General features: G+C 43.0%; 1 protein-coding gene across 1 annotated transcript; it reads left to right on the top strand.

Moving 5' to 3' along the window:
* The first annotated feature begins 289 nt into the window (after window positions 1–289).
* Window positions 290–26,754, top strand: adamtsl5 (ADAMTS like 5). The gene is made up of 14 exons (XM_076078554.1): window positions 290–364; window positions 1,335–1,393; window positions 3,635–3,755; window positions 8,106–8,275; window positions 9,288–9,348; window positions 10,880–10,985; window positions 11,290–11,417; window positions 15,029–15,152; window positions 18,487–18,573; window positions 19,916–20,079; window positions 21,320–21,530; window positions 24,414–24,545; window positions 24,731–24,802; window positions 24,889–26,754. The coding sequence occupies exons 1-14, from the start codon at window positions 290–292 to the stop codon at window positions 25,221–25,223; spliced, it is 1,845 nt and encodes a 614-aa protein (XP_075934669.1). The 3' UTR covers window positions 25,224–26,754.
* Window positions 26,755–26,785: the final 31 nt, after the last annotated feature.

A 26,785-nucleotide genomic window follows, 5' to 3' on the forward strand; every position in this document is an offset into this window, starting at 1 on the left:
GATTATCAGTGAATTGCAAAGTTTGATCAAATGATTAATTAGTACTCAATGGTTCTATTTATGCAGCCATGTTCAGATAGAAGCTCATTGGCTTCATGGTTTCAGTCTTATTCTGTTATTTGTGTTTCTTCTTCTTCTTCTTCTTCTTCTTCTTCTTCTTCTTCTTCTTCTTCTTCCTCATGCGAGCGACTAATCTCAGTCAAAATAAACAACTATGGTCTCGCATTGATTAAAGCCGTTTCCCTCTCCCCGCCCCGGAGCTCCTCACTAATGTGCTGCTATAGTCTTAATGAGAGCCGGAGGAGGCGGCCTGACCCCTGCTCACCTCTGTGAGGAACCCTGTAGGGAGGGGGCCAACCAGTCAGTGAGCAGGGCTGCTGTCTTTTCATGTTCAAAAGCTGCAGCCAAAGATCAAGTGAAAGTGAGAGGAATGACTTCATCGTCTCTGATTTACGACGGTATTCATATGTTTGGTCTTTATGAAATGAATATAAACCCTTCTCTCTACCACAGATGTTTTAAACACACGAGAAACATCTGTAGCTTTGTGCATTGATGCAAAAACAAACTTTAAGTGTTGGTGATCCGTATGAATGGGTTCATATCATCCAAAAAATGAACCTTTTGTTTCACCAAAATGTTTTCCAATCCATTTTTTAATGAGCAGCAATAACTGATTGTTGCTCTCCTTGTAGCTCTGGTTTGTTCTCCACCATCTGGTCTGTTTAGCTGCTAAATACCACAGATGCACCGTTTGTGATTCTCTTTACCAATTTCAGATTGTTTTTAAAGTCTGACCTGCTGAACTATAATTGACAAACATTTGTGTGACTTTTCTATCATGAAAAATTGAAATTCAGTTGTAAATACATGACGTTTTGTTGTGCAGTTTGAATAATGAAACATTTTGTGCATTAGTAAGCTTTTAAAAGACATTTTAGTGACAATTGCAAGTTACAAAATAACAAGTTACATAATAATAATTGTCTCTTTTAGAAACCCCCGTAAATTTAGCCTTTGAGGTTTTCAATCAACCCGTATTTCACACACTGGTTGCCACACATTTAAACAAGGATGCAGACCTGTGATGGACTACAGGACTCAAGTCGTACAAATACGGCCAGATATTTAAAACAGTGTAGTCTTTGGGGGTCAGGAGGTAAGACCTGCACACACAATGGCCCTTTCGTCATGCAGCTGAGATACTGGGAGCAAAATAAAGTCCGTGTGAAAATGGAAAAGGCCTCTCACGTCTATCGTGATTTATGAGCCCATTACCTCTTACGGTCAGCGCGACCTTCCTTGTTCCTCTGATATGAATTCCCCCATGTAAGGCCAAGACGGGAGCCAAGGTCTCTGAAGGGAAGGGCTGCTCAGCCGAGTGTGAGGGAGTGTATCGTTTAATTGGACAGGGCAGCTACTGACCTGGGACTGAGCCGCTCTGGGGTTTCATGGGAGATAAAAGAAGCAGAACAGACTTGAGAGAGATAAAGACTGGAAGCTGATGGAGGAGGAAGTGATATGTGGGAGGGAAAAGAAAGAGAGGACGTTAAGTTGTTACTCTCCAAATGCAACTCGTCTTAGATATTTTTCGTCTGAGTGTGTTAATGAAAATGACATCCTTGATCACAAAACAGACTTTATAAACACATGACACGCTGTCAGCAGAGCGGTGCCAGGAAGCAAATCAAAGAGAGGGGCTTTCCAAGAATCACCGGCACTCGTCCTTTGAAGAATCAGAGGGAGGAAAAGACGGAGAGCCACAGTTGTTTGAAGGTAAAGAAGTGACAGAGGGCAGCTGGTAGAGCAAGACAGACTAAACACAAGGCTCAGTAAAGCTCTTATCTGGTAGCAACCATCGACGGGGAAGTGGACTCAGTCACCGTGACGTCACCCATCGGTTTGTGGACGGTCGTTTTATTGCCTTGAGTTCAGCATTTTGGACGCTGCCATCTGGTTCTTCTGCGAGAGGGTTGAGCAACCGAACGCTGAACACGACATTTATAGGCGACCAAAATGTAACAAGTAAAGTTACTGTGAGGAATTTTTAACTGGTCCTGAATCGGTCTCAGTTTAATCCTGATCCTCTTTATGACCTACATCAGTAAACGAGACCATCAGAGAGAAGATGGTCTATTTCTATAGAGTTATTCTTAATGCTCGTCATCGGAGCCACCGGGTCGGATTCTGGTTAAATCGGATGAAACTCCTTCAGCTCAGACTCCAGCGGGGCCTCCAGCAGAGACCGGTCCACCGTGGACAGACCCAGATCCTCCAGCAGAGACCGGTCCACCGTGGACAGACCCAGATCCTCCAGCAGAGACCGGTCCACCGTGGACAGACCCAGATCCTCTAGCAGAGACCGGTCCACCGTGGACAGACCCAGATCCTCCAGCAGAGACCGGTCCACCGTGGACAGACCCGGATCCGGCTTCACCTGCAGCTTTGGACCTGCAGTCGGAGCTCCGGAGGGAGGAGGTGAGCTCAGCTGCCGGCAGCAGCAGCGTCTCCTCCTCCTCCTCCTCCTCCTCCTCCTCCTCCTCCTCCTCCTCCTCCTCCTCCAGGAGCAGAGCTGCTCCTCTCTGGGAGTCAACACCGACACCACGCTGCTGGAGACCCAGGACGTATTGCTGGACCCGCTGGAGGGAAGGGAGGCACGGGAGAACCAGAACCAGGACTCAGAGGGTCAGACTGTCAGACCCTGCTGCATTAAAATGAGAGGTTTTATAAAGAGACTCTGGTGCTCAGAGACACTACCACTTTAGTCCACAGGGAGCGCCAAAAACACACAAAATGAAACTTCCTTCTAGTGACTTTAACTTTTTGACAACACTGTGAAAGGATTAAAGTCGTGAGACGAAAACACTGACAAATCTCAGACCGGACAATGCCGTGGTAGAGACCTGTCAATCACCGTGTAGCCCCGCCCTAAAGCATCCCCTGCTTTATGGTCTGTTTGACTCTAAATGGACCATAATGTACTAAATGAACATCATGCTGTATTGAAGAAGACTTGAAACTAGAGATTGAGACCATAAACTCATGTTTACAATGTTTACTGAGGTAATAAATCAAGAGAGAAGTAGAGTCATTTTCTCATAGACTTCTATACAACCAGAGGAGTCGCCCCCTGGTGGACACTAGAGAGAATGCAGCTTTAACACATGAAGCTCTGATACCAAATATATCAGGCTGAATTTTGCACAAAATAATGCACAAGACACCAACATTTTATTTACATTTGATGACATGAACTTGACTGATATTTCTATGTTTCTAGCAGGCTGAGGTTTGAGCTGAAGCAACCGGCTGTGATTCTGATTATTAGTAAGATTAAAATCATGTAAACGCAGCAGGGGAGACCGGTTCCTTCCTCTCGGCTGTGTGGGAGTTAATAAGACACTGTTGGGGTGGGAGTTGTTTGGGATTAATGATACTTGCTGGATGAGGGGGGGCATTCCTGACCTCACAGGGGTTCACAGTAGTGTGGCAGCTTACTTGTGGATATTATCAACGACCTAAAGACCTCTGCTGCTCGAAGTGTCAGTCGTGTCTTTTCCTGTCTGTTTGCTCTCAAACGTCTGTGCTGTAACGTCTTCCCTGTGTTTGACATGTGAGAACGGTGAAGGTGAAGTCTACCCGGCGAACTGGCTGACAGTGTTTCTCTCGCCGTCTGCAGGAAGCTGACTCTGTGCCAGTTCCTGACCTTCGTCCTGCTGCTGGTCGCTCCCGTCTGCCCGTCGTCCCCGCAGAACGTAAGTGTGACCCGTCCACTCGCCATCACGAGCCACCGCATGCTGCTCTCGCTTACTTTGACCCACTGGATCAATTGTCAACCGCAGCTCCTTCTAGAGACGTGACGCGAAGTATATACAGTATATATATATCATATATATTTATCATATGTGTATATATATGTATATAAGTATATATATACAGTATATATCATGTGTGTATATGTATATAAGGATATATATGTATGTGTATAAGTATATATATATATGTATATATCATGTGTGTGTGTGTATATATATGAAGGTAAATTATAGCATTCACAAGATGTAGTTTTTGGTGATAAACTTGAATAAAGTTGTTTTCACATTAATATAAAATAAATATTAGAGATGAATTATGAGCTCGCTCTAAGCTGCGTATAATACATCATCAAAACTACTAATGACAAGATTTTTAAGTAAAATACGATCTTTTATTTCCTAATTAATTCCCTAATGCAAATAATAAATATAGACGACGACAAAATAAGAGACAACATATCTTTTTTTTTTTCAGGCCGATGGTGAAAATAATATTTGGGAGCCTTGAACAACAGCTGCTTTAACAAAACATAACAAATGTTTCGACAATCGTCAATCTGTAGTTGCAAAAACAAAAATGTGATCGGGGAATCTGTAAAAGTTATTATTGCTCTATTTCTGTGACTCAAAGCCGTGATAGGATCTGAACGGTGAGTTTTATGATCAGGTTCTGTGGGTTCATCACTGAGGAGACTTTGTTACGTGATCAGTTGTTAATATGGGAATATGTATATTAACATTTAATTGATTAAAGCTCAGGAGCCTTTATCAATATATTCAACTTCTTATAACAGAGCTCACAAGTCAGTCGGCAGCCATGATGCCAACCTCTGTGCAAACACACAAAGCTAATAGCTGGATGACGCGGTTTCAAGTGCACCACGCTCAGTTTACACGCGGGGCCTCGTAGACCCCTTCTGTCAGGGCCCAAGGCCATGTCCCACAGTCCCCCCACCCTTTCCTTCCTTTACGTCCTCTTTGTCCTAAGTTTGACAGAGTTAAACGTTGTCATTAAGCTAATTTGTGCAGAGAAAATTCGGCGCTCTCAGGTTCCAGAGAGGAACAATCCGGCTCGTTTGGAAATTGAACCAATCGCAGCCCTTATGACCAGCATCAGATGTGAGCTGGTGGCTGATTGGATTGTTTTTGCATCGCTCTTTGTTTGGTTCATATTTTGACTTTTTACAAAATTTAATTTAGATCTGTTCACATTTTTTTTAGATGTCCTATAACTGACAAACAGACACATTACACACAATACACTACAAGATGAAGAAGCTATTGTTCTGTGTATAATGAGAGAAAGGTTACCTTTAAAGCAGACTGGTCTGACTTTTTAACAGAATAATACAATAATATGTCTTTTGCACATAATCAGATTATTTAGATTCTTGGTGGAATGTTTTTCCAGTTGAGAACTTGTGTTGCTGGTCTGTAGCTCTTCACCTTCAACTCTCTCTTTCTGTTTGCAGTTTCAGGTTTGTTTTCCTCTCTTCTCATGTGAAGGAGAGGAGGGGGGGAGCATTGTAAAGGTCAAGTCACTTTCATTAATCTAGAAAGCCAGCCCCCCCCACCTCCAACTGTTATCAACGCTAATTTGACCGGCGGTAACACTAATGAGGGCAACCTCAGGTGACCCAGCCATGGAAAATGATGGAGAGTTGTGGCACAGGTCGCTCGCAGCTGTGTGTGTGTGTGTGTGTGTGTGTGTGTGTGTGTGTGTGTGTGTGTGTGTGTGTGTGCGTGCGTGCATGTCTGACCAATTCTGTTCTATGAGTCACAAAGTCAAAGAGCTTTTTTTTCTCTTCCTGTTTCCTCTGTAAACAGCTACAAGTGCCGTTTATTGGTCTTGAGGTTCTGGATGTTGTAGTTTTATCACTGAGATGGAAACTATTGTTTTCATTGACGTCATGTTGTTCAGAAAGACTTACAAATACACAAATACTCGTATAAAGGATTAATTATATGTTTCATAAAAGTGTAGGCACACTTCTCTGCATTGTATGTTGTCTGTGTGACAGTACAAACATGTAACATGAAACAGATGTGATCGTGTAAACATGGTAGTTTGTAGTTGTTTTTGTTAGAGAGAGTATTCTAAGTGTTTGGGTGCATGTGTGTAAGTGTGTAACTGTGACCAGAGGAATGTGTAGGCATGGACAGATGATGAGACAATGGGCCCTTGGGCACACACATGTGAAGGGCCCCCACCCCTCCATAAGAACAGGAGCCACAGATTTAAGGAGACATTATGGTCACTCAGCATCTCTTTGTTGTTGTTTTGCATCTTTTTGATAGTTTTGTGCCTCTTTTTGGTCGTTTCAAGTCCCTTTTTCTTTGTCAACATAATAAATTAACTGCAGAACACGACAGAAACATTGTCGCACACTGATCTGAAAACGCATTACAGAATCCTGCTGCCTAAATTTGCATAATAATGAGGAAGGTGGTGGGAAACACAGACAAGAGATTGTTTAACACATGTTCTTATATTCATGGCATGAGAGTTAATTCTCATTTTGTACATCAGACGACTTTGACTTCAGCTCCTCCTGACAGAAAGATAACCGAAGCAGTTGTGTATGTATGTGTGTGTGTGTTTAAAGAGTTAAAAAAAAGTGTGTGAGCCAGCTCCTGTGTAACCGGTTGGAACGCTGCCAGTTCCTCCTCCAGAGCAAAAGACTCTGGAATGTGTTTAAGGAGCGCCACTGAGATTTCTCTAATCACTTTTATTGCTTGGCTCTGATGGTCCTGATCCACCAGGTTCACCAGGTCCTTGTTCGACACCATCTACTCTGTCAACCTACCCGCCTGTTGTGGGATTCCTGGCTATAAATAACGTGGGTTTTGTGAGGCGTCACACATAACTCCCCCCCAACACACTTTTTCCCCCTTTCACAAATGATATCCCATCATTCTGCCAATGCTGTAGTCCCTCATGTCTTCCTCTTAAACACACACTTCTGCCAATGCTGTAGTCCCTCATGTCTTCCTCTTAAACACACACACACACACACACACACACACACACACACACACACATGCAGGGATTGTGAGCTGCTGACAGTTTCCACCTGACCGATTGAACGTGCAGAGCGACGCTGCAGAGCGATCACAGAGAGTCATGTCACACAGGATAAACAGAAAAGAGCCACTCAGGATATAAACTGATCAGCTTGATGAATATTGTGAAAGTTGTTATCAAGATGCACATGCAAAGAATATATTACATTTATCAATTATCAATTATTATTGTTTAGTGTTTTTTAAATGTTATTAATTACCGGTAATTAATCAAAAACTAACTGTTACTTAAAGCTACAAGGAACTTTCATTTTGTGGTGGTTTTAGCTGTCACTGTAGACTAAAGTGGTAGTGTTTCCGAGCACGAGAGTCCCTTTTCAAAACCTCTCATTTTACTGCAGCAGGGTCTGATAGTCTGCCCCTTTAAGTCCTGGTTCTGGTTCTCCCGTGCCTCCCTCCCTGCTGATGCCGGGAGCTGAGCTCTCCTCCTCCCTGCGGAGCTCCGACTGCAGGTCCAAGGCTGCAGGTGAAGACAGATCTGGGTCTGTCCACGGTGGACCGGTCTCTGCTGGAGGATCTGGGTCTGTCCACGGTGGACCGGTCTCTGCTGGAGGATCTGGGTCTGCCCACGGTGGACCGGTCTCTGCTGGAGTCTGAGCTGAAGGAGTTTCTGGTGAACCTGCATGATTTCATCTGGTTTCACCAGAATCCGACCCGGTGGCTCCGATGACGAGTTCCTCACAGTAACTTTAAGTAAAAGTAGCTCACACTTTAAAAGATACTCTGTTACCAGCAAAAGTCCTGCATTCAAAGTTGTTCACAAGTAAAAGTACAAAAACATAAGTGACAAAAAAGTACTGCAAGTACCAAAAGTAAAAGTACTCATTAGGCAGCTCAATGGCCATGTAATGCTACCGTATCATATACTTTATTATCCAATCAGTGACTATGTTTAGATGCACAAAATATTCTTTTTACCTTATTCTAAGAAAAAAACAATATTCCTACTAAGCTGTTTACAATGAAAATGGATATTCCACTAATATTCACGTTTACATGCAGCCCGGAACCGGAAATGCAACACTGCTCACTCCTTTTCCGGGTTTTAGGACTCATTCCTGCAGCACTCTCCTGGTCTTAAAAACAAGCCTAAAACAAACAGGGTCTGGATCACCAGCTGACATTTTGCTCTTCTTCTCTGTCACTTTGTGTTTGTGTGACAACGTCAGCATTTAAGTGTCTCTGTTCTTTGTTTGTGTGTCTCAGTCCTGGGTTTCTGCGTGGCATCCCTCCGGCGAGGCCTCGTCAGGGCGTCTGGCGCGCGCCCGGCGGCAGCTGCACTTCCGGAACGAGTGGGCGGCGTGGAGCGGCTGGTCCGTCTGCTCGCGCAGCTGTGGGAGCGGCGCCTCGGTGAGGACGCGCACCTGCATCACCAGGTAAACGCCCGCCGCCTCCTGCAGGGTCACACAAAAGAGGATGCGATGCTTTTCAAACACATTCCCAATTATCAGAAATAAATTGTGTAATAAGTGCAAGTTAAAGCATTAATGTTCTGTCTGTTGCCACTGGTGGAATGTAACTAAGTACATTTACTCAAGAGCAATACTACAACTTTGAGGTACTTTAATTAAGTATTTCTATTTGATGCTACTTTATACTTCTACTCCACTACATATCATAGGGAATATTCTACATTTATTTTACATCTTTAGGTACTTTCTCAAAATAAGATCATTAATATAAAGTATAAATCAACTAATGAATGCTGATGTATTATTTTAGGTTAAGCTACACAGTATATGAAGTAATTAAAATGAGCTCCATCTTTACCAGCATGTACAGTAATATATACGTATCTGCATGAGGAGTACTTTTACTTTTTGTAAGTATATTTTGATGCTGAGCTTTTGTACTTTTTATTAAGAGTTTGAATCCAGGACCGTCCGTCACCGTCTGTTTCTCAATTGCAGAAAAACCTGAAATGCATTTAAAGTAATAAATAAAAAATGATAACATATATAATAATATAATAATGTTTTGGGGGTAGTTTGTACAGTTGAAAAATATTGCATGTGCATTTCAAATTGATCAGAAATTTGCCAATGAAACATTTAGTATCATCAGTGACTTCCAGCGCAGAAAGACTTTTTTAAAGCGTGTGCATTTGAACACTGGTTCAAATGCACACGCTTTAAAAAAGTCTTTCTGCGTCGTCATCACTCCCATGAACCCAGAAGTTGTTTCCTCACTGATCACAGCAGTTTACAGTAAATCAGAACTATTGAGACATTAAACTACATTTACATGTATTCATTTTGAAATGATGAGACCTAAATAACATAATAAAATCTTTATGTGCTTTGTGCATGAGAGAAGTTTTTGTTCAACCTGCACAGACATAGTTTCCACTGTAAACTCCTTCCTGCTGTGTTTTCTTCTGTGTCCCAGGAACCCAGTGGGAGGACCGTGTACAGGAGATCCCAGACAATACAAGATCTGCAACACCAAGGTCATTTCACACTGTATGAAAAAACACGACTTTCGATGCAAACAGTTTACAACAATGGCGGATGTTTGCTCTGGAAGGTGTGTGTTTCTGGGTGTGATCTGGAATTTCACTGACATATTAACTCACGTCTTCACTGCACTGCTTCGCACTGCACTCTGGGATTTATCTGAGTCGTGCTGCAGTCGGGTATCAGACTGGGTTGGGTGTGTTTGGACAGCCAGTCACTGTGGCCCATAAGGAAAAACACAGGTGGGCTGCAGCGTGTTTAAGCACGCTTGTGTGTGCGTGCGGGGAGTTTGTACAGTGTGATGAGCTCAGAGCTTCCGATGAATGGACGCAAAGCCACAACTTCTCTCTCTGCTGCAGTTTGTGGAATGAACATGAGGTTTTGTGAGGATGAAATGAGATCATACTGCAGCTTCTGTGGACTCAGCACAAGTAGATTCATTTGTTTTCGGGATAATATTTGAATTATTGTTTATTATTTAGATTTCCTTCGCTCTGAGGAGTGGAATCGATGAATCGTTTGGTCCTCAGAGTCCGAGGCGACGTCTTTAAATGTCGTGTTGGGGTATTAAGTTTGATATGATATGGAACAGGAAGAAGAGGGATACCTCCATATTTGAGAGGCTGAAAAACAGCATTCTTTACCATTTTTGCGTGAAAAATTACTTTTACGATTGGTCGATTTTTAACCCTCTGAACCCCAAACAGTTTCAGGGCGTTTTTTCTCCATTTGCTCTATATAATATAATAAAAGTTGTGCACCTCTATGGAAACAGAACATCCATGGCTAGAAGTAGAGAGAACTCAAACATGTCTTTAGTGCACAATAACAGTTATAATGCAAGTTGAATTTTTTTGATAATTTATTTTACAGATATGAGAACAAATTTAGGCTCTACGTGCTGTATATATTGAACTATTTACATTTTTACAATCTTTCCTCTCCTCTCTGCTCTGTGTTCAGCAGCCTGCAGTTCAGTCTGCACTTTCACTGAATTGTTGTCACGTGACTGTTCGTGGAGTTTATTTGGGAAATTGAGAATAAAGCGTTAATAAAATATCACAATTTTAAGCTTTGATTTGGTTGTTTTCTCTGACGCAAGCGTTTGTCACACATGATGTGTTCGAGGACAATCCGAAAGTTGAAAATCCGACAATAACGTCTGTTTTTACAGCGTCTGGCAACGATAAACGGTGTAGTTTTGGCCATTGTTAAAAGAAAACATGCTTTTCAATTAAGTTAAGATAGTTGCTGATTATCTTTGTGTTGATCAACTAATATTAGTTTTTTAAAGAATGTATAGCCTACGAAAGAAACAGTTGACAGTTGAACATGTTGAATCGGCTGAAAAGCTGCCCGACAACGGCAGACATAGTGCCAACGATGTGGAACACACCGCTAAAACAAGGCCCGACGTTGTTATGGTTAATAAACGTTCAGGGAATGAATAGCGTTCCACTGACTCAATACAACGTCCTCACAGTGTGTGTGTGTGTGTGTGTGTGTGTGTGTGTGTGTGTGCAGGAGTGCCCCCCCAGCTCGGAGGATTTCAGAGAGATGCAGTGTGCTGCCTTCAATGACAGACCGTTGGTGGCTGGAAACTCCTTCAGATGGACCACCTTTCATGGAGGTCAGTGAAGACAACTCAGCTGATGTTTGAACAAAAACACAATAATGTATTTCCTAATCATTTAAATTCTGTGTTTTTATGTTTTTTATCGTGAGTGTGTCCCAGCCATGTGTAACTCGAGTTGCTGTGTCGTTGGCCGTCATGTGATGAACCTTTCATGCTTCCCCTGTAAAGGCCTGCTGGCTGTTGAATCCACACGGGGTTATGAGTTTTCTACATGACATCTGTCTCCTCTCTTTTACCTCGCCTATTTTTCCTCCACAATGAACTAATGAGTCACTGAGCGAAGATCTCTCCCTGCCAGGCTCTAACCCCTGTGAACTGAGCTGCCTGGCGCTGGGTCACAACTTCTACTACAACTTTGGCCGTGTGCTCGATGGCACGGCGTGCGACAAGGAGCCCGGAGCGGTGTGTGTCAATGGACGCTGCCTGGTGAGTGGAAACAATACTGAACGTGTGTGTGTGTGTGTGTGTGTGTGTGTGTGTGTGTGTGTGTGTGTGTGTGTGTGTGTGTGTGTGTGTGTGTGTGTGTGTGTGTGTGTGTGTGTGTGTGTGTGTGTGTGTGTGTGTGTGTGTGTGTGTGTGCGTGTTGGTCTTTTCTTTTCATATTGTGTTCGTGCTTTTCATGTCTTTGGTTTTCCCATTTGATAGTTTTATATTAAGGATAATCTTTTTCTGCTAGTTTTGTATGAGGTTCCAAAAACGCTGCACCATAGTTACCAAATTCATCTAAAATTGTCCCAGACGTTGCCATGGTGAGAGCCGTGAGGAGGCAACAGAAATGCTCAGAATTCCGTGTAGAGCGCCTTTGACTCCTTTATGTTTTCATCAGGTAGCAACCTCCGGTTCTGCTGACTGAAGTCGATGCTTCATGTGTTAAACCTGCATTCTCTCTAGTGACCAGCAGGGGGCGACTCCTCTGGTTGTATAGAAGTCTATGAGAAAATGACTCTACTTCTCTCTTGATTTATTACCTCAGTAAACATTGTAAACATGAGTTCATGGTCTCAATCTCTAGTTTCAAGTCTTCTTCAATACAGCATGATGTTCATTTAGTACATTATGGTCCATTTAGAGTCAAACAGACCATAAAGCAGGGTATGCTTTAGGGCGGGGCTACACGGTGATTGACAGGTCACTATGTCACTCCTCCACTTACCAAATACGGTAACTTCTATTAATAGGTTGAAAACACAACACCATGGCATTGGCCGTAATCCAAGATGGATTACCGAACTCAAGACTTCATAACATCAGTCCACAAACCAATGTGTGATGTCACCATGACTACGTTGTTATATACAGTCTGTGGTTTTTATGTACACAGGCTTCTACCTTTCGACTTTTTAATCGACAAACAAAGATTATTTTCTCGTACAGTTGTTCATCTGTTGTGCTGATGATTCAACCAGAAGAGTTTCTTGTCCATTAAAAGCCTTTGAAGTCATTTCACACTTCCTATGAGAAAATGAATGGGACCCTTCACGTAACTCCTCCGACTTCTATCTCCCTGATTTCAACATGAGGCTGTGTTGAGCTCAAGTCTCTCTCTCTCTCTCCCTCCTCTCTCTTCATTCCCGCCCTTGTTGAGGTGTAAGTGATGTTGACCACTCTGACTGGAGCTCTCTAGAGACCTGAACGCCACGCTGTGCGTTGGGAGCAGAGTGCACTCATCAGTGTGGACTGCAGCCTTCAGTTAGCATTACAGCTCTGCTCAGCTTTACAGTCCAGAGTCCTGCTCCCACATCCAACCTGACCCCCTGTTCACCCGTCTCGCCCCTCACACAGATGGGGACGGCTGGAAGTTAACTTGTGTCCCCCGGGTCCCGCAGCACATGCAGAGTAATGAGACACATGCGTAATGCTCCGTGGACGCATCTGCTACACGAGGCTAAACTCATGAGCAAAGCTACTTTTCACGCCACTGACAGAGGATTAATGCATGTCTATTTTTACATATATTTCTATAGATGTATGTATGTGTGCGTGTGTGGTGTCAACAAGTGGTTTAAGGGCCGTTGGAGGTCAGTACAGCACAGAGCCTGAAACAGGAAGCAGATGTGTCCTGCAGCTGGTGTGGAGGGCTGCAGGTCACATGTTGAGATCGGTCTGCAAGACACATGGCTGGTTTGGGCACGTGTGTGTGTGTGTGTGTGTGTGTGTGTGTGTGTGTGTGTGTGTGTGTGTGTGTGTGTGTGTGTGTGTGTGTGTGTGTGTGTGTGTGCATGTGCATGCATGTGGAATGTGTGTGCAGTGTTGTATATTTGTAGTTGCCAATTTTTGATCTGGGAGTTTGTTTGATCGATAATGATGTAATGATGTCTTTAAATAGTTTGTCCAACAGTCCAAAATGGTTTTGCTTTTTTTTTGCTAAGTTTACAATGATGTAAAATGGAAACAAGAGTCTGCAGCCCAAAGTAACGGCTCTACTGAGGACGCAGCAGAAATGATGCAATGATTTAATTAGAACACTCTTACAAGCTTGAGTCCAACAGAAAAGGAAGGAAACATCAGGCAAACCTACAGAACTCCAAACATGAATGACGACAAACCGATAACCAACAGTGAAAAAAGACAGGACTAATAAATACTAATCAGACAACCAGATACAGGTGGGCAAGCTGCAAGCTGATTGGTGGAAGAAACAAAGGATACAAAATAAAACACGCGGTGATACACAGAAAAAAAGGATGGGAAACCACAAAGACAGGAAGTCAAACAAACACAAGACACAAGTAACGGGAAACTTCAAAATAAAACAGGAAACAGACTAAACAACAAAAAAACAAGATTGTGACCGAGGCACTTTGAGCTTATTGCTAACGTCAGCATGCTGACATGCTCGCAGTGACAATGCTAACAGGCTGATGTTCACCATCGTAGTTTAGCCTGTTAGCATGCTAACATTTTCTAATTGGCACTAAACCAGACGGCAACCTCCGGTTCTTCTCTCTTGATTTATTACCTCAGTAAACATTGTAAACATGAGTTTATGGTCTCAATCTCCAGTTTCAAGTCTTCTTCAATACAGCATGATGTTCATTTAGTACATTATGGTCCATTTAGAGTCAAACAGACCATAAAGCAGGGGATGATGCTTTAATTACTTGACTAACGACCTCAGTGCTAGTCCAATCACATACCAAAAGTGACGGTAAAGCAGCTGCTCAACAACCAACTAAAGCGGATCAATTAACCCTGAATGTTGCGATTTGAAAGAATAAGAATCATCACGTTTATTTCTACATTCTCAAAGTTACATTAACTTGCAAGCTTGAGTGTTTTCTGGTGCTTTGCAGGACCGCGGCCCGTCAGTGGGGCCCTCGTGCACTCTGCTACTTACTCACCGAGGATTCATTTCCTGTTGTGCACACACGGTACCCTCGGAGTATTTGTGTGTTTTTAAGAGCTTAGGGGGCTGATTACAGGTTCCCCTAGGTCTGGATTGTTGCTCTCTAGCCTTGGGAACCTCTCCGTTGATTGCTCTGCAGAGCGCGAGGGATGGAGGTCGGAGAAGAAAAGCGGCCACTGTAATCCATCTAGCTGGAACGCTCTCCACACACCATAAACCATCCAGCTCTTCCTCCGTGCTCTTTGCTTTGGCATTTTAACGTTTACAGAGAAGACTTCCCCTCCTCCTCTCTAGGCCCTATAGCTTGCCGCCGAATCCCAAAGTAAATGTTTGCAAGGAGGAGAAAATGACAGGGAGAAGCAAATAAGAGAAGGTGGACTGAGTTGAATCATGGCAGAAGGTTTCGAGGTGACTGTACGGCAGAGCCGAAAACAAATAGAAAGGTTGGAAGTTGCTGCGGCCCTCGACAGGAAATGTGCGCAAAGTCAACACACTGTCAGAGAAACAAGTTTCAGCAGAGCAAACCAACCAGATCAAACTGTGTCCCTGAACATTTGTGTGTGTGTGTGTGTGTGTGTGTGTGTGTGTGTGTGTGTGTGTGTGTGTGTGTGTGTGTGTGTGTGTGTGTGTGTGTGTGTGTGTGTGTGTGTGTGTGTGTGTGTGTGTGTGTGTGTGTGTGTGTGTCATGCAGAAGCCCGGCTGTGACTCCATCTTTGGCTCAAAGCAGCAGGAGGACGCCTGCATGGTGTGCGGAGGACTAAACACCACCTGCCTGCACCACAAGAGCGTGTACCAGAGCAACGGTCTGGAGGCAGGTAGGATCATATTATCTCCACCAGGAATCAGCAGCTTCAGATCCAGCGCGGTCTGGGGGATATTTCCATAATGATGTTAGTCATTCGAGTTCGGCCAAGAGGTCATTGTTCTCTGCCGGAGTGAGAGTTAACCATGGTAACCGTTTTTTTGCCAAACAAAACCTGTTGGCCGCCGTCCAGGAAGAACTTCAGCTTAACAACACGTCCTCCAAACTTACAGTCGTTGAGATTTCAGGAAGAACACAGTGTTCACACTCTTGGCTCGATCCCTGCAAAACATTTCCTCCCTGCACTGGTACAGACTGCTCACATCACACATGTTGGGAGGAAGGTTTTCTGTTCAAAAAGAACATTATTTAAAGAAGACGGAATATAATAATAACTTTATTTTTACAGCACCTTTAAAATCAGAGTTTACAAAGTGATTTTTATATATTTTCTTATAAATTGTTGAAATTGTATTCAACCACCACATGATTAGATCATTTTTCTGATGACAAAATGTGTTGAAATCGTCCCCGGCTGTTCCCCCTCACAACAGGATATGTATGTAAATATTGAACATGTTTAATATTTGCGATCTGAAATTGGTACGGCCATGATGGACTCCCGACCAGATTGTGGGATGTAAAAAACACTCTTAACATACCTCACAACAAAGGATAAATCTGGGCCTTGCTGACCATGGTCTGAAGGGGGGAATCGAACCCATGATCGTCTTGATTCTCCTGTTGTGTGCTCTGTAATCTGCATTAGGAGGCGAGGAGAGATCCTGTGCAGAAACATCAACATAGTCAACAATATATTCAGACATTTAAAAACATTGGTCCCTTGCTTCAAAACCTTTTGAAGGGCGGGGCTAACTGTGATTGACAGGCCGCTGCCGCTACCAGACCCGTATATGGCGTCTCTCCGTCATTCCTCTGTATTTCAAATATGGTCACTTCTTTTCATTGGTTGCAAAAAACAACGTGGCGATGACGAAATCGCCGAACTCAAGGCTTCTGTCACTTCAAACCGGCAGGCCACAAGCCAATGGGTGACGTCACGAGTCTATGGCTTTAACACACACACGGTTCACACACAGAACGGAAAGTTCCCGACACCTCAGGCGGGCGACTTGGCTCAAGAGCCCCGGCTCCGTAACGGAGGCTTCCTCACACAGCTGTGTGTAGGCAGAGCGCCGGCCATAATGACTCAGACTTGAGCAAAAGGGAAAACAGGCTGATAAAGGCCGCTTTGTTTGGGCGACTCCACAGACCTTGGGTGGTTTGTTTTCTTTCCTCCTGCAGCTGCGTTTCCCAACGGACGGAGGACCGATGCACAAAAATCTCTCCTCACAAGGTCAAACACTGACGGCCTCGAGCTCTTAACTCTGACGCTTCCTCAATGGCAGCGCTACGTCTTCATGTCGCTAAAGGCCCCGCAGATGAACCTTGTGAATAGTTCCTCTCTGAGGTAACCAGGGCCAACCAAAGTTACCCGCTGTAATGAATGAAGGGGGGGGGGGGGACCACAGAGCGGTCCCAGAGGAGAAATATCACTCTGTGATGGATGATTGTGTTTCAGCTCGTTCATAGATTGTCTGTCTTTGTGCTCGTAAAACCGATCCTGTAAAGTTTAATGATAGTTAATCATTACTGATTTTAGTTTTTATAATAACAGACGATCAACGTGTCTGTTTGGCAAGATTGTCTTGATCAGTTACTGATTACATATCAGTTACTGATTGATGAAAAAATGTCAGATGATGATGATTTAGTGTGCTGTTCAGAGAAGAAGCCAGAACACAGCGCATGGTACAAAGTGAAGGCCTGCAGCCATCTAGTTAGTTTCAAGTGGCTGCACTTCTCAAACCACAGAGCATTAATAATGGAACAGTTAAATGTGTGGAGACGTGCAGCTGTTGTTGGAGTTATTCATTAATACCGAGGATTTTTAAAAATAATTAATAACTAATTAATACCCACCACGTGCTGCAGGTCGGGCTCAATGAGCAGACTCGTCTACTGCATCGAGGCGACACTATTTCAAAGGTCATGTTCACTCAGTTGAAGAGACCATAAAAAAAACTTAAATATTCATTGAAAAGTGCTCTTTCAGTAAGATGTTTCTTCAGAGGTGACAGTGAGCCTTGTTTTACAGGAAACGTCACGTTAAATTGTGCTTTCAAATTTCTGTATCTGCTCGGTGGACGTTTGTACTAATTTTGAACAAAAGATGTCTTTACGTTTCTTTAGAGAAGCTGATAGAGCTGGTCGCAACAGCTGCTTGTCCTGCCGTGACGTTGACATGAACACTGTGTTAACCTCCTCACCGTGACGCCATGATTAGTTTATGTTGTGCAAAATTAAGCGTTCCATGTTGACACCAGTGGATTTGATTTTTGAAGGAATATAACAGTACTTTGCCTTTAGCTTGGTCTTGTTATTGTGGATTTAGTTAAAGTTACAATCTTGATTTCTTTTTTGTTCTCTTTGGCGGCACCAATGGTGATCATCTGTAATTGCAGGTGTGTTGTGAGATTTCACTTTCACTTGTTTTTGAAGTTTCATCATCTGTAGTCATAATAACTGTCGCTGTCACAATGATCACAGTCATTACGAACGTATCAAACGTGAGCACTCAACTGGAAATAGCTGCGCAATGGAGCCCAATGCTTTCAAACTAAAGCAAAGCTTTTAAAAGGTACTTTCATTGTGAATGTTTAACATTTCCTGATTCTGCTGCTTCAAGATAAAAACTTTTAAATAACAAAATAATGGGTCACTTTTAGTGTTATTCACCAAATTAGCAGATCTTTATTAGCTGCTATTTTTTCCAATAAAATAAGTCTACTTATACTGCAAGTAGGAAGAGTGAGCAAAACAACCTTTTATCGTGAAGAATGTACAGGAAATGAAATGTGTTTATCAGCAGTTTTACAGCCGCTCCTTCGATCCAATCAGGCAGGTTGCACACATATACGAACACAGCTGAGTTCCAAACTGGTGCATCCGATCTCAAAAGTCCCATTGATAAGACAAGTGTAACTACGGCCTCAGTTGCTTTAGATCACATCCCAGTGTAAACGTGGGTGAATCCGGAACTATCTCGACAATGCAACAGACGGTCTTAAGTGATTGTTTGATACTAAGTTGTAATGTTCTCCTTTGTTTAGATTAAAACAACTTCAAGTAGCTCGACTTTAAAAGCCATCTGAGGCTTTTTCTCTTCTTGGCCTCACTTTCAAAAACGGACGTTTCCTTTAATCATTTGAAGTAGTTAAAAAGAAAGAAAGAAAGGGAAACTAATATTAAAACCAACCCTCTAACTGAGTGTGTCTTTTTGCCAGGCGGACCTTTTGGATACAACGAAGTGGCCATGATACCAGCTGGAGCCACCCACATCCGAGTCACCGATAACAGCAGGAACTATCTAGGTAAGATACAGCCTGAGTCCCACACGGGACACCTGGCCTGCTGCTTATCAGTTTCAGCTTTCTGCAAGAAGACTCACTTTGCGTCACTGGCTCTACGGCTGCAGTGTAAATCAGGCAGTTAAAGTAGCTCCTACTTGCAATAACTTCCTCTCCCCGGAGACAGGAGAGGCTCAGCAGTCCCATCTGTTCTCTGGTCCTGCTGTGGGAGTTTTCCAGGCAGCATAATAACCAAGGACATCTATTCTCATCCTTGTTTATGGGACCAAAATAAAACAGCCCCCTCCAAAATGGCTCACACTGTGGTCTTGAAAAAACTCATAAAGGCTTTATCTGACCACTGGGGCGAGGCAGGTGAAGGTACTTGTTTCCATTTCATGTCATGGAAAATCCCTTTCCACCACTGAGGAGAGACAGCTGCCATATATAGCCAGCTGGCATATTTCTGTTTCTGACAGCCTGCCTTTACCTCAACACGGCCCTCTTATATGGAGAGATAATTGACCCTTTGCTAAGTCCCGCCCCTCAAAGGCAGAATGGACAATCAGAGCGTAGCATCATCAAGCTCCAACCAGCGTCCGACAACTATCCGTCTCTGCTCCACAGACTCGATGGTTTCAGATGTTCTTCATGTTCTTCATATTCAGGCGGGTTTAGTGGATTTGGAAATCGTCAAACGTTAAAATATACGTTTCTAAAACGTTCCGTTTCTACCAGGCGACAACCTCCATTTCTGACAAGTGAAGCCAATGCGGAAGTGTCTTAAACCTGCATTATCTAGACTGACCAACAGGGGGCGACTCCTCTGGTTGTATAGAAGTCTATGAGAAAATGACTCTACTTCTCTCTTGATTTATTACCTCAGTAAACATTGTAAACATGGGTTTATGGTCTCAATCTCTAGTTTCAAGTCTTCTTCAATACAGCATGATGTTCATTTAGTACATTATGGTCCATTTAGAGTCACACAGACCATAAAGCAGATTAGGCTACCTTGTGATTGTATAGGGCGCCTCTACCTCACTCCTCCGCATTCCAAATATGGACACTTCCGTTCACTGGTTGCATAAAGCCAAGGTGGCGACAGCGAAATCCCCGAACCCGAGGCTTCAAAACAGCCGTCCACAAACCAATGGGGGACGTCACGACGACTACGTCCATTCTTAAATACAGTCTATGATAATATTCATTTAGGGAGTGCAGTTAGTGACAGTGTGGGCTCCATGGTAGCTTCATGGAGTAGCAGTGGGAGCGGGGCTTAGCGTAGACTCAATTAGAAATATTTGACTCCTGAATAACACCAAACTTCCTTCCTTCCTTCTCATTACCTTCGTCCCTCGTCCAGCCCTCCAGAACGGTCGCTCACAGTTTGTGATCAACGGTAATTGGAAGATCAACATTCCAGGCGAGTACAATGTTGCCGGGACGAAGCTGCTATACCGCCGCTCGGCAGACACCTGGGAGAGCTTCGAGGTTCCAGGACCGACCAAGGAAGACCTCCATTTAATGGTAAGAGCTCCAAGATACTGGTGCAGGACAGTTTGGTCATCATCTGGTCTCAGGAGCTGCAAATCTCTTTACGTGTCTAAACACATTCTACTCTCTTACTTATTCTGCTTAGCATTTAGCATTTCACAATTTAAGAAAAACATCCGGTTTGAATCAATATTTAATTGTTTCCATTCAGACCCTGTGCAGGTATTTCGCAAGCAGACCTGGCTCAGCTACCAAACAGCTGTTAACTATTGCTTCCTCCTGAGATACTGTAAGAGCACTGTTGTTATAGTCTGCTGTTGATTGATGGTGGTTGTAAGCATCCTCTGAACACTGTGTACTGTTTGTTTCCTTTGGCAAGTTCTACATTTTAGCGAGAATGAATGCAACAGCACTTGTGACCTCTTCCTGAGGGCTGGTGCTCTGATTTATTGCCTATAATGTGTCCTAGTACTCTTGTAAACCTAAATGTAAGGTTTAAGGGTTAACCCTCGGGTTAAGACGAACTTTATCTCAGGCTTTGTAAGGCATAAGGAAAAATTGTCATGCATTCAGTCGCCATGCCTTTTCATTAATCCCCCCATTTACCTTTAGGATTACACCTGGACCAGTCCTCCCAAAAAGTTTCAGTGAGCACGAAGAAAATTCTTTAGATTTTGTCAAATCGGATAATAGCAAATTCACTACAAGGAACTTTTATTTTGCGTTGATTTTTTGCGGCCCCTGTGGACTAAAGAGGTAGTGTTTCTGAGCACCAGAGACTCTTTAGAAAACCTCTCATTCTACTGCAGCAGGGTCTGACAGTCTTCTCCTCTCAGTCCTGGTTCTGGTTCTCCCGTGCCTCCCTTCCCTCCAGCGGGTCCATGTATACGTCCTGGGTCTCCAGCAGCGTGGTATCGGTGTTGGCTCCCAGAGAGGAGAAGCTCTGCTCCTGGAGGTCCAAGGCTGCAGGTGAAGCCGGATCTGGGTCTGCAAATGTCACCACAGTCAGAAAAAAAACGTGTTGATGTAGAGCGCTTTTCAACTATGAGTTGAACTTTTTTTTTTTAAATGTGAGGCGCATTAAGCGGAAAAACGCGGGACGCTCAGCAATGCAAAAGCAACACCAAAAATGCTTCACTATCATTTAAAATAGTTATAAATACCCTGAATGCTGCACTTTGAAATAAATTATGAAGGCAGATGAATACCAAAGAAAAAGATTCAAAACCTTTCCAGGCCAGTCTTGATGTTTCCATGCTGTCCTTGTGTGCAGGTGCTGGCAACAGACAGGAACCCAGGCATCGAGTATGAGTACTGGCTGCCACCAGGCCAATACGCCCTCCACCATGGGAGGAGTCCACTGCGTCAAGCTCACCACACTGCCAACTACCTTCCCTGGGATCAACCCACCACCACCACCACCACCACTACCACCACCACTACCACCACCAGGCCTCCCCCTGTCACCACCCGACCCCATTGGTGTAAGTCCAGCCTCCAGCTTCATTTAATCACCCTTAAATATATTCATACAGATGATTAAAGCATGAGTTTAAAGGAATAACTCACCCCAAAAATCCTAAACTTTATACATTATCTACTAATCCTCATGTCAGTCAACACTCCATTGAAGTCGGGAAGACCTGACAGACAGACATTAGTTGTATTATAACACCTTACTCACCAGGTGAGTAAATCTGAGGACACCTTTGACCCACTCCTCTTACCATAGTTGTGCTGATACACTTTTTTCTGTGCAAGAAAGGATTATTACTGTCACTTCAGGTGAATTCACTTTCAGTTTTATCTCCCAATAAAGTGGTTTTGATAATCTGGCTAAACTGTTGTATTCTTACAACCCCTCTGATATCAAGACACTCATATTTGTTGTCCCATCAGATTTTGTTTAATAAGTTTATCAACGCCCTGATGACGATCAGCTTGTGTAGCATATCACAAGTGTTTTGTATTTAAAGCTGAGGTCGGCAAGATTGGAGAAACCAGGAGGTATCCTCCGGGTCTTAAAAGTGAAGCCAGTGCTGAAGTGTCTTAAAGCTGCATTCTCTCTAGTGTCCACCAGGGGGCGACTCCTCTGGTTGTATAGAAGTCTATGAGAAAATGACTCTACTTCTCTCTTGATTTATTACCTCAGTAAACATTGTAAACATGAGTTTATGGTCTCAATCTCTAGTTTCAAGTCTTCTTCAATACAGCATGATGCTCATTTAGTACATTATGGTCCATTTAGAGTCAAACAGACCATAAAGCAGGGGATGCTTTAGGGCGGGGCTTACTGTGATTGACAGGTAGCTACTACTGCGTTGTCCGGTCTGACATTTTTCCGTGTTTTTTTTCTTACAACTTTAATCCTTTCACGGTGTGTTTTCACTTCATGGAAGTTAATGTAACATTTTGGTCGCCTAAAAATGTCTTATTCAGCATTTGGTTGTACTTAGCTCCACCCTCTTGTTTCTTTTCTGGTTGCAAAAAACCAAGATGGCAACGACCAAAAACAAACCAATGGGTGACGCCACGAGTCTATGGGAGAAACCAGCAAGAGTACGCTAGATATTAAAACGTATTCAACTGAAAACCTAGCCCAGTGTTGCCAACTATGTTCCAATAAAAGTAGCGAGCAGCACTAGCTACAAAAGTCTCTTTTTCTTTTGTCAGATCATTTGAATGATAGATTGCTTTAACATAATATATTTAAGGTGTTCCTCACTGGCTTTGGTCCACAACATCCCATCAGTCAGTCTGCCAGAACTTTGTGACTGTGGAAAATATTATGAGGCAATGAAATAAGTATTAATAAATCTGATAAAATAAGTTTTATCAGATCTTATATCTGTTTTCATGTGTAGTCTGGGATCAGGCTGAGATGGAAATTCGCAGATTAACTTTTGGTGTTTCTTCAACCTTTGATGGAGTTTCAGCTGACACGGCTTAAGTAGAAGATGACTTAACTTTAATTTCAGCGTGAACTCCTGTAACAGTCTTTTATTGCCGTTACATGAACAGACTGTCTGCAGCATTGTGATATTGTGAATTTTCCATCAGCATTATGTTTCAAACACACTTATATTGATCAAAGTGAAATCCCTGCACACCCTCACAGGTGTTTCCTGTCATGCGCTAATCAGAAGGAGCTAACAGGTGCAGCAAACTAACAGGATAACGAGGTGACCGTCAATCAATCGCTGTCCGACCACAAAGCCCTGAGTGGAGAGCCGATCGGGCACAATAATCGGAAACACCTGTCCGTCTTTAGGTCACAGTGGATTTAAAAGAGTTTATCTACATGCTGAGGAATGCAGCTGGTTTATCTGTCATGATAAACCTGCAGTACACATGGTCGGAATTCCTCCTTAAACACTCACATTCACATGGAGATCTGCAACCAGCCTGAGGACTTAAAATAAATCTGAGTAGCTGCTCTGGAAACATTTTCCAACTGATGGATTTCTGCCAAACACAATCTGACTCTTGATGTTGCCAGAAATAGTGTGTCATTTGTTTGTTGGGTAACAAGATGAACTTTCCAGTCGCTGAGTCTGGTCATGATTTCTGTTGTTGGGCAGGATATGATGAGGTCACAGGGATCTGGAACTGTATGCTGGATTATGTATTTTATCTTTTTGTGACAAACCTCATCACCACATTTTGAGAGAAGTCTGCTGTTTCTCACCAAAATATTTGAAAAATGATTTCCAGTTTTTTCTTATCTATTGTGAAACAGAACAATAGATCAAACAGGGCCAAAATAACTGATATATTTTAAGATGATACGCAACAGGAAATATGTTTTCTACTTGATTCTGGGGTCAGTTTTGATCCAGCGCAGTACGCAAACACGCATCATTAATTTGCCCCCTCTGCCACTGCGTCCAGCCGTCCGAGCTACGTCACAGCGGAGCCCACACTGTCACTAACTGCACTAGAAATATTATCCAAATTTCTATGAGGGGCGGGGCTTATTACATGACTTTTACGAAGTGGCAAAGATATTATTTTAACTAGTTTTGAGGGTTTAGAGTTAGTCACTGTTACACAAAATGTGGTTGATTGTAAACTCGATTAAAAATCTAAATTGTGGATGTTGGTGAGACAGTCTTTAAGAACATGTGTGTCAGTGTGCATGTTGCATTGCTGCTAGTGACACTGAAATACATCAATTTGTCTCAAAACAGTGTCTTTTAATATCCAAGTGGCTAAAGTCAAAAATGTTCAAATGTAACAAAATCATTTTATAGAAATTAAACAAATTAAATCACAAAATTCTCTTACTCTAAAGAGAAGCACCTGTTTACAACATTGTTGACAACACTGTGTGTGTGTGTGTGTGTGTGTGATTTGTGTCTCACTAGTTTTAAGGCCTGTGAAGCCGCCCCACCAATCTCCACACCACAACCGCCGCCAGCCCCCTCACCAGCCCATCCTGCCCCGTCTGGAGCGGGAGGAGAACCACAGAAACCTCCTGCCTCAGCCTCCACCTGGAAGTATGTTCACCGTTTCCCCAACTCCACCCGCCCCATCCCCCAACAAGCTAAGACCAGCTACCCACGAGCCGATAAACCATCCGCTTCATACAACTCCCATTAAGAAAGCAAACATGCGTATTTCTCAAAAAGTAATTTTTAAGGTGTTTATTTGTGAGCTTGTTTCTGCTCGGTTTACTCTGCAGGGCATTGTGGGAAATGTCGGCGGGTTAAAGGTCGAAGGGAACGCCAGAGACAGTATTGCCAGAAGGACTTTGGTGAGTCTGAGCCTAAAAAGCGACAGGATGCTAACTTTATCTTATCTCTTGAACATTTGATTGAACTCTTTTCTGTTTCCTGTCAGTTTTCCGGGGCCGAGTCCTCGGGAAGCTGTACAGAGGCGAGGAGACGCGCTACGACGTCCAGATCATCCACACCTACCGAAACGGCTTCCGCCTGGAGCACCGAGAGTTCCTGTGGGTCCCGAATGTGTGCGACTGCCCCCGCCTGGAGGAGGGGAAGCAGTATATACTGATGGTCCGTCGCCACATTAACTATGAGCGCACGCTGAACCGCATCCTGCTGGATGAGGAGAGCTACGTGGTGCCGTACAGACCCAGAGAGGACGAACTGCTGCTGTCCCTCGATAGACTCTGCAGCAACAGAGGACCCAAACAGCCTGCAGAACGGACGGGATGAGTGAGTGAGTGTGTGTGTGTGTGTGTGTGTGTGTGTGTGTGTGTGTGTGTGTATGTGTGTGTATGTATGCGTGTGTGTGTGAGCGTGAAGCTTTATTGACTTCCAGCGTTTAATTTCTGGACCTTCAAACGTCACCAGACTCCAGATGTGATCCGTAGTCGATGGTCTGATGAATCCGAGTGGCATCACTGGAGAAAATTACCGTTTCAGCCTCATTTGAAACTCGCCACATTAAGAAACCAAAAGGACTCCACGTTTATTTAAAAGCCAGCTTACTGTACCATATAGAGCACTTTAGGTGGATGCTTGTGCCCACCTTTAAACACGTACCAAAGAGAAGAACATTGACTGAAATGGCCTTTTTGTTATTTTTCCACAGCTATCATTTCATTTTTGTTTTTATATTATTGTATTTTTGTGTTTAGACTTAAAGGAAAAGTCCACCCAAAAACACGCAGACTAAGAACGACTTCATTCCTATAAAACATCATTTTGACTTTGTCTCCTGCTTATTTCTGGGGAAACATACTCACCCAGATACTAAAGCACATGGTCGTCTTTCTAGAGCCGCCATGATGAAGCTGATGGTCATAACTTAAATCTAAAGTATCTTTAAATTATGTCTGAGACAGTGTTTCTATGTCAAGCTTATTTTACTTTTGAAATGTCGCAATAAAGAAATGCAAATGAGGCACATTTCCATCGACTAGTTTGGAGCGAATAAACTCGGCTACAGCGTAGTTTGGTGAGAAGTTGGCGCTGGAGGCTACTCATGGATGTAATCCGCCAGTAAACAGAGTCACGATGTAAACACGCCTGATTTGCTTCTTTCTCTTAATATCCGTTTGACGATAAAATGGAAACACTGCTATTGGAAACATTTGGAATATCAGCAGGGAAAATATACCTCCTGAACCCGCTGCTCATCCAGTAAAGTAAAAATAGATTCTTACTTTTCTAATCATTTTAAATTAAATTCTAACCAAGTCTAACTGTGATGTCACCTATCATCGTCTAAACGGGACATGTGACTGCAGCTCAATGCAACAAGTTCAATTTGCATGTTTCAACATCAGGATTTAGAGGTGGGTTTTTCTTTTAGGTGTAACTCGAGATAAAAACATATTGCTTTATATGTATGAAAAATAATAAGCTTAAACCACAACTCATTAACTTGTGAGTCACTTGTTCAACGTCTTTCATAGTGTCTGTTTTGTGGTATTAATTTTTTATAGTGTGTTAAATCAGGTCTGCTTTGTGATACTTTACGTGAAAGAGATTATGAAATATACAGTATTTTATTGTGTGGCACTGATTAACTACAAATATACTAAAGTATAATTTGACTATAATTGTTTTGAGAAAACTTGCAGTCTGTTGAATAGTCCGTTAACTTCTGTGCCTTGTGTTTTGCATTTGATATAACAAACCTCATCTACCTGTGCCAAAATAATGTCTTTGTACATTTTGTCCATAAAGTGAATGAAAATAATGATCCACTCTTGTATTTAAACTTATAATAAACTTTCACAAAAACCAACATAGCCGACAGGAGAACAGCA

Source organism: Anarhichas minor, unplaced genomic scaffold (assembly GCF_050575085.1).
Source record: "Anarhichas minor isolate MPS153535 unplaced genomic scaffold, ASM5057508v1 ptg000067l, whole genome shotgun sequence".
Classification (NCBI taxonomy): domain Eukaryota; kingdom Metazoa; phylum Chordata; class Actinopteri; order Perciformes; family Anarhichadidae; genus Anarhichas; species Anarhichas minor.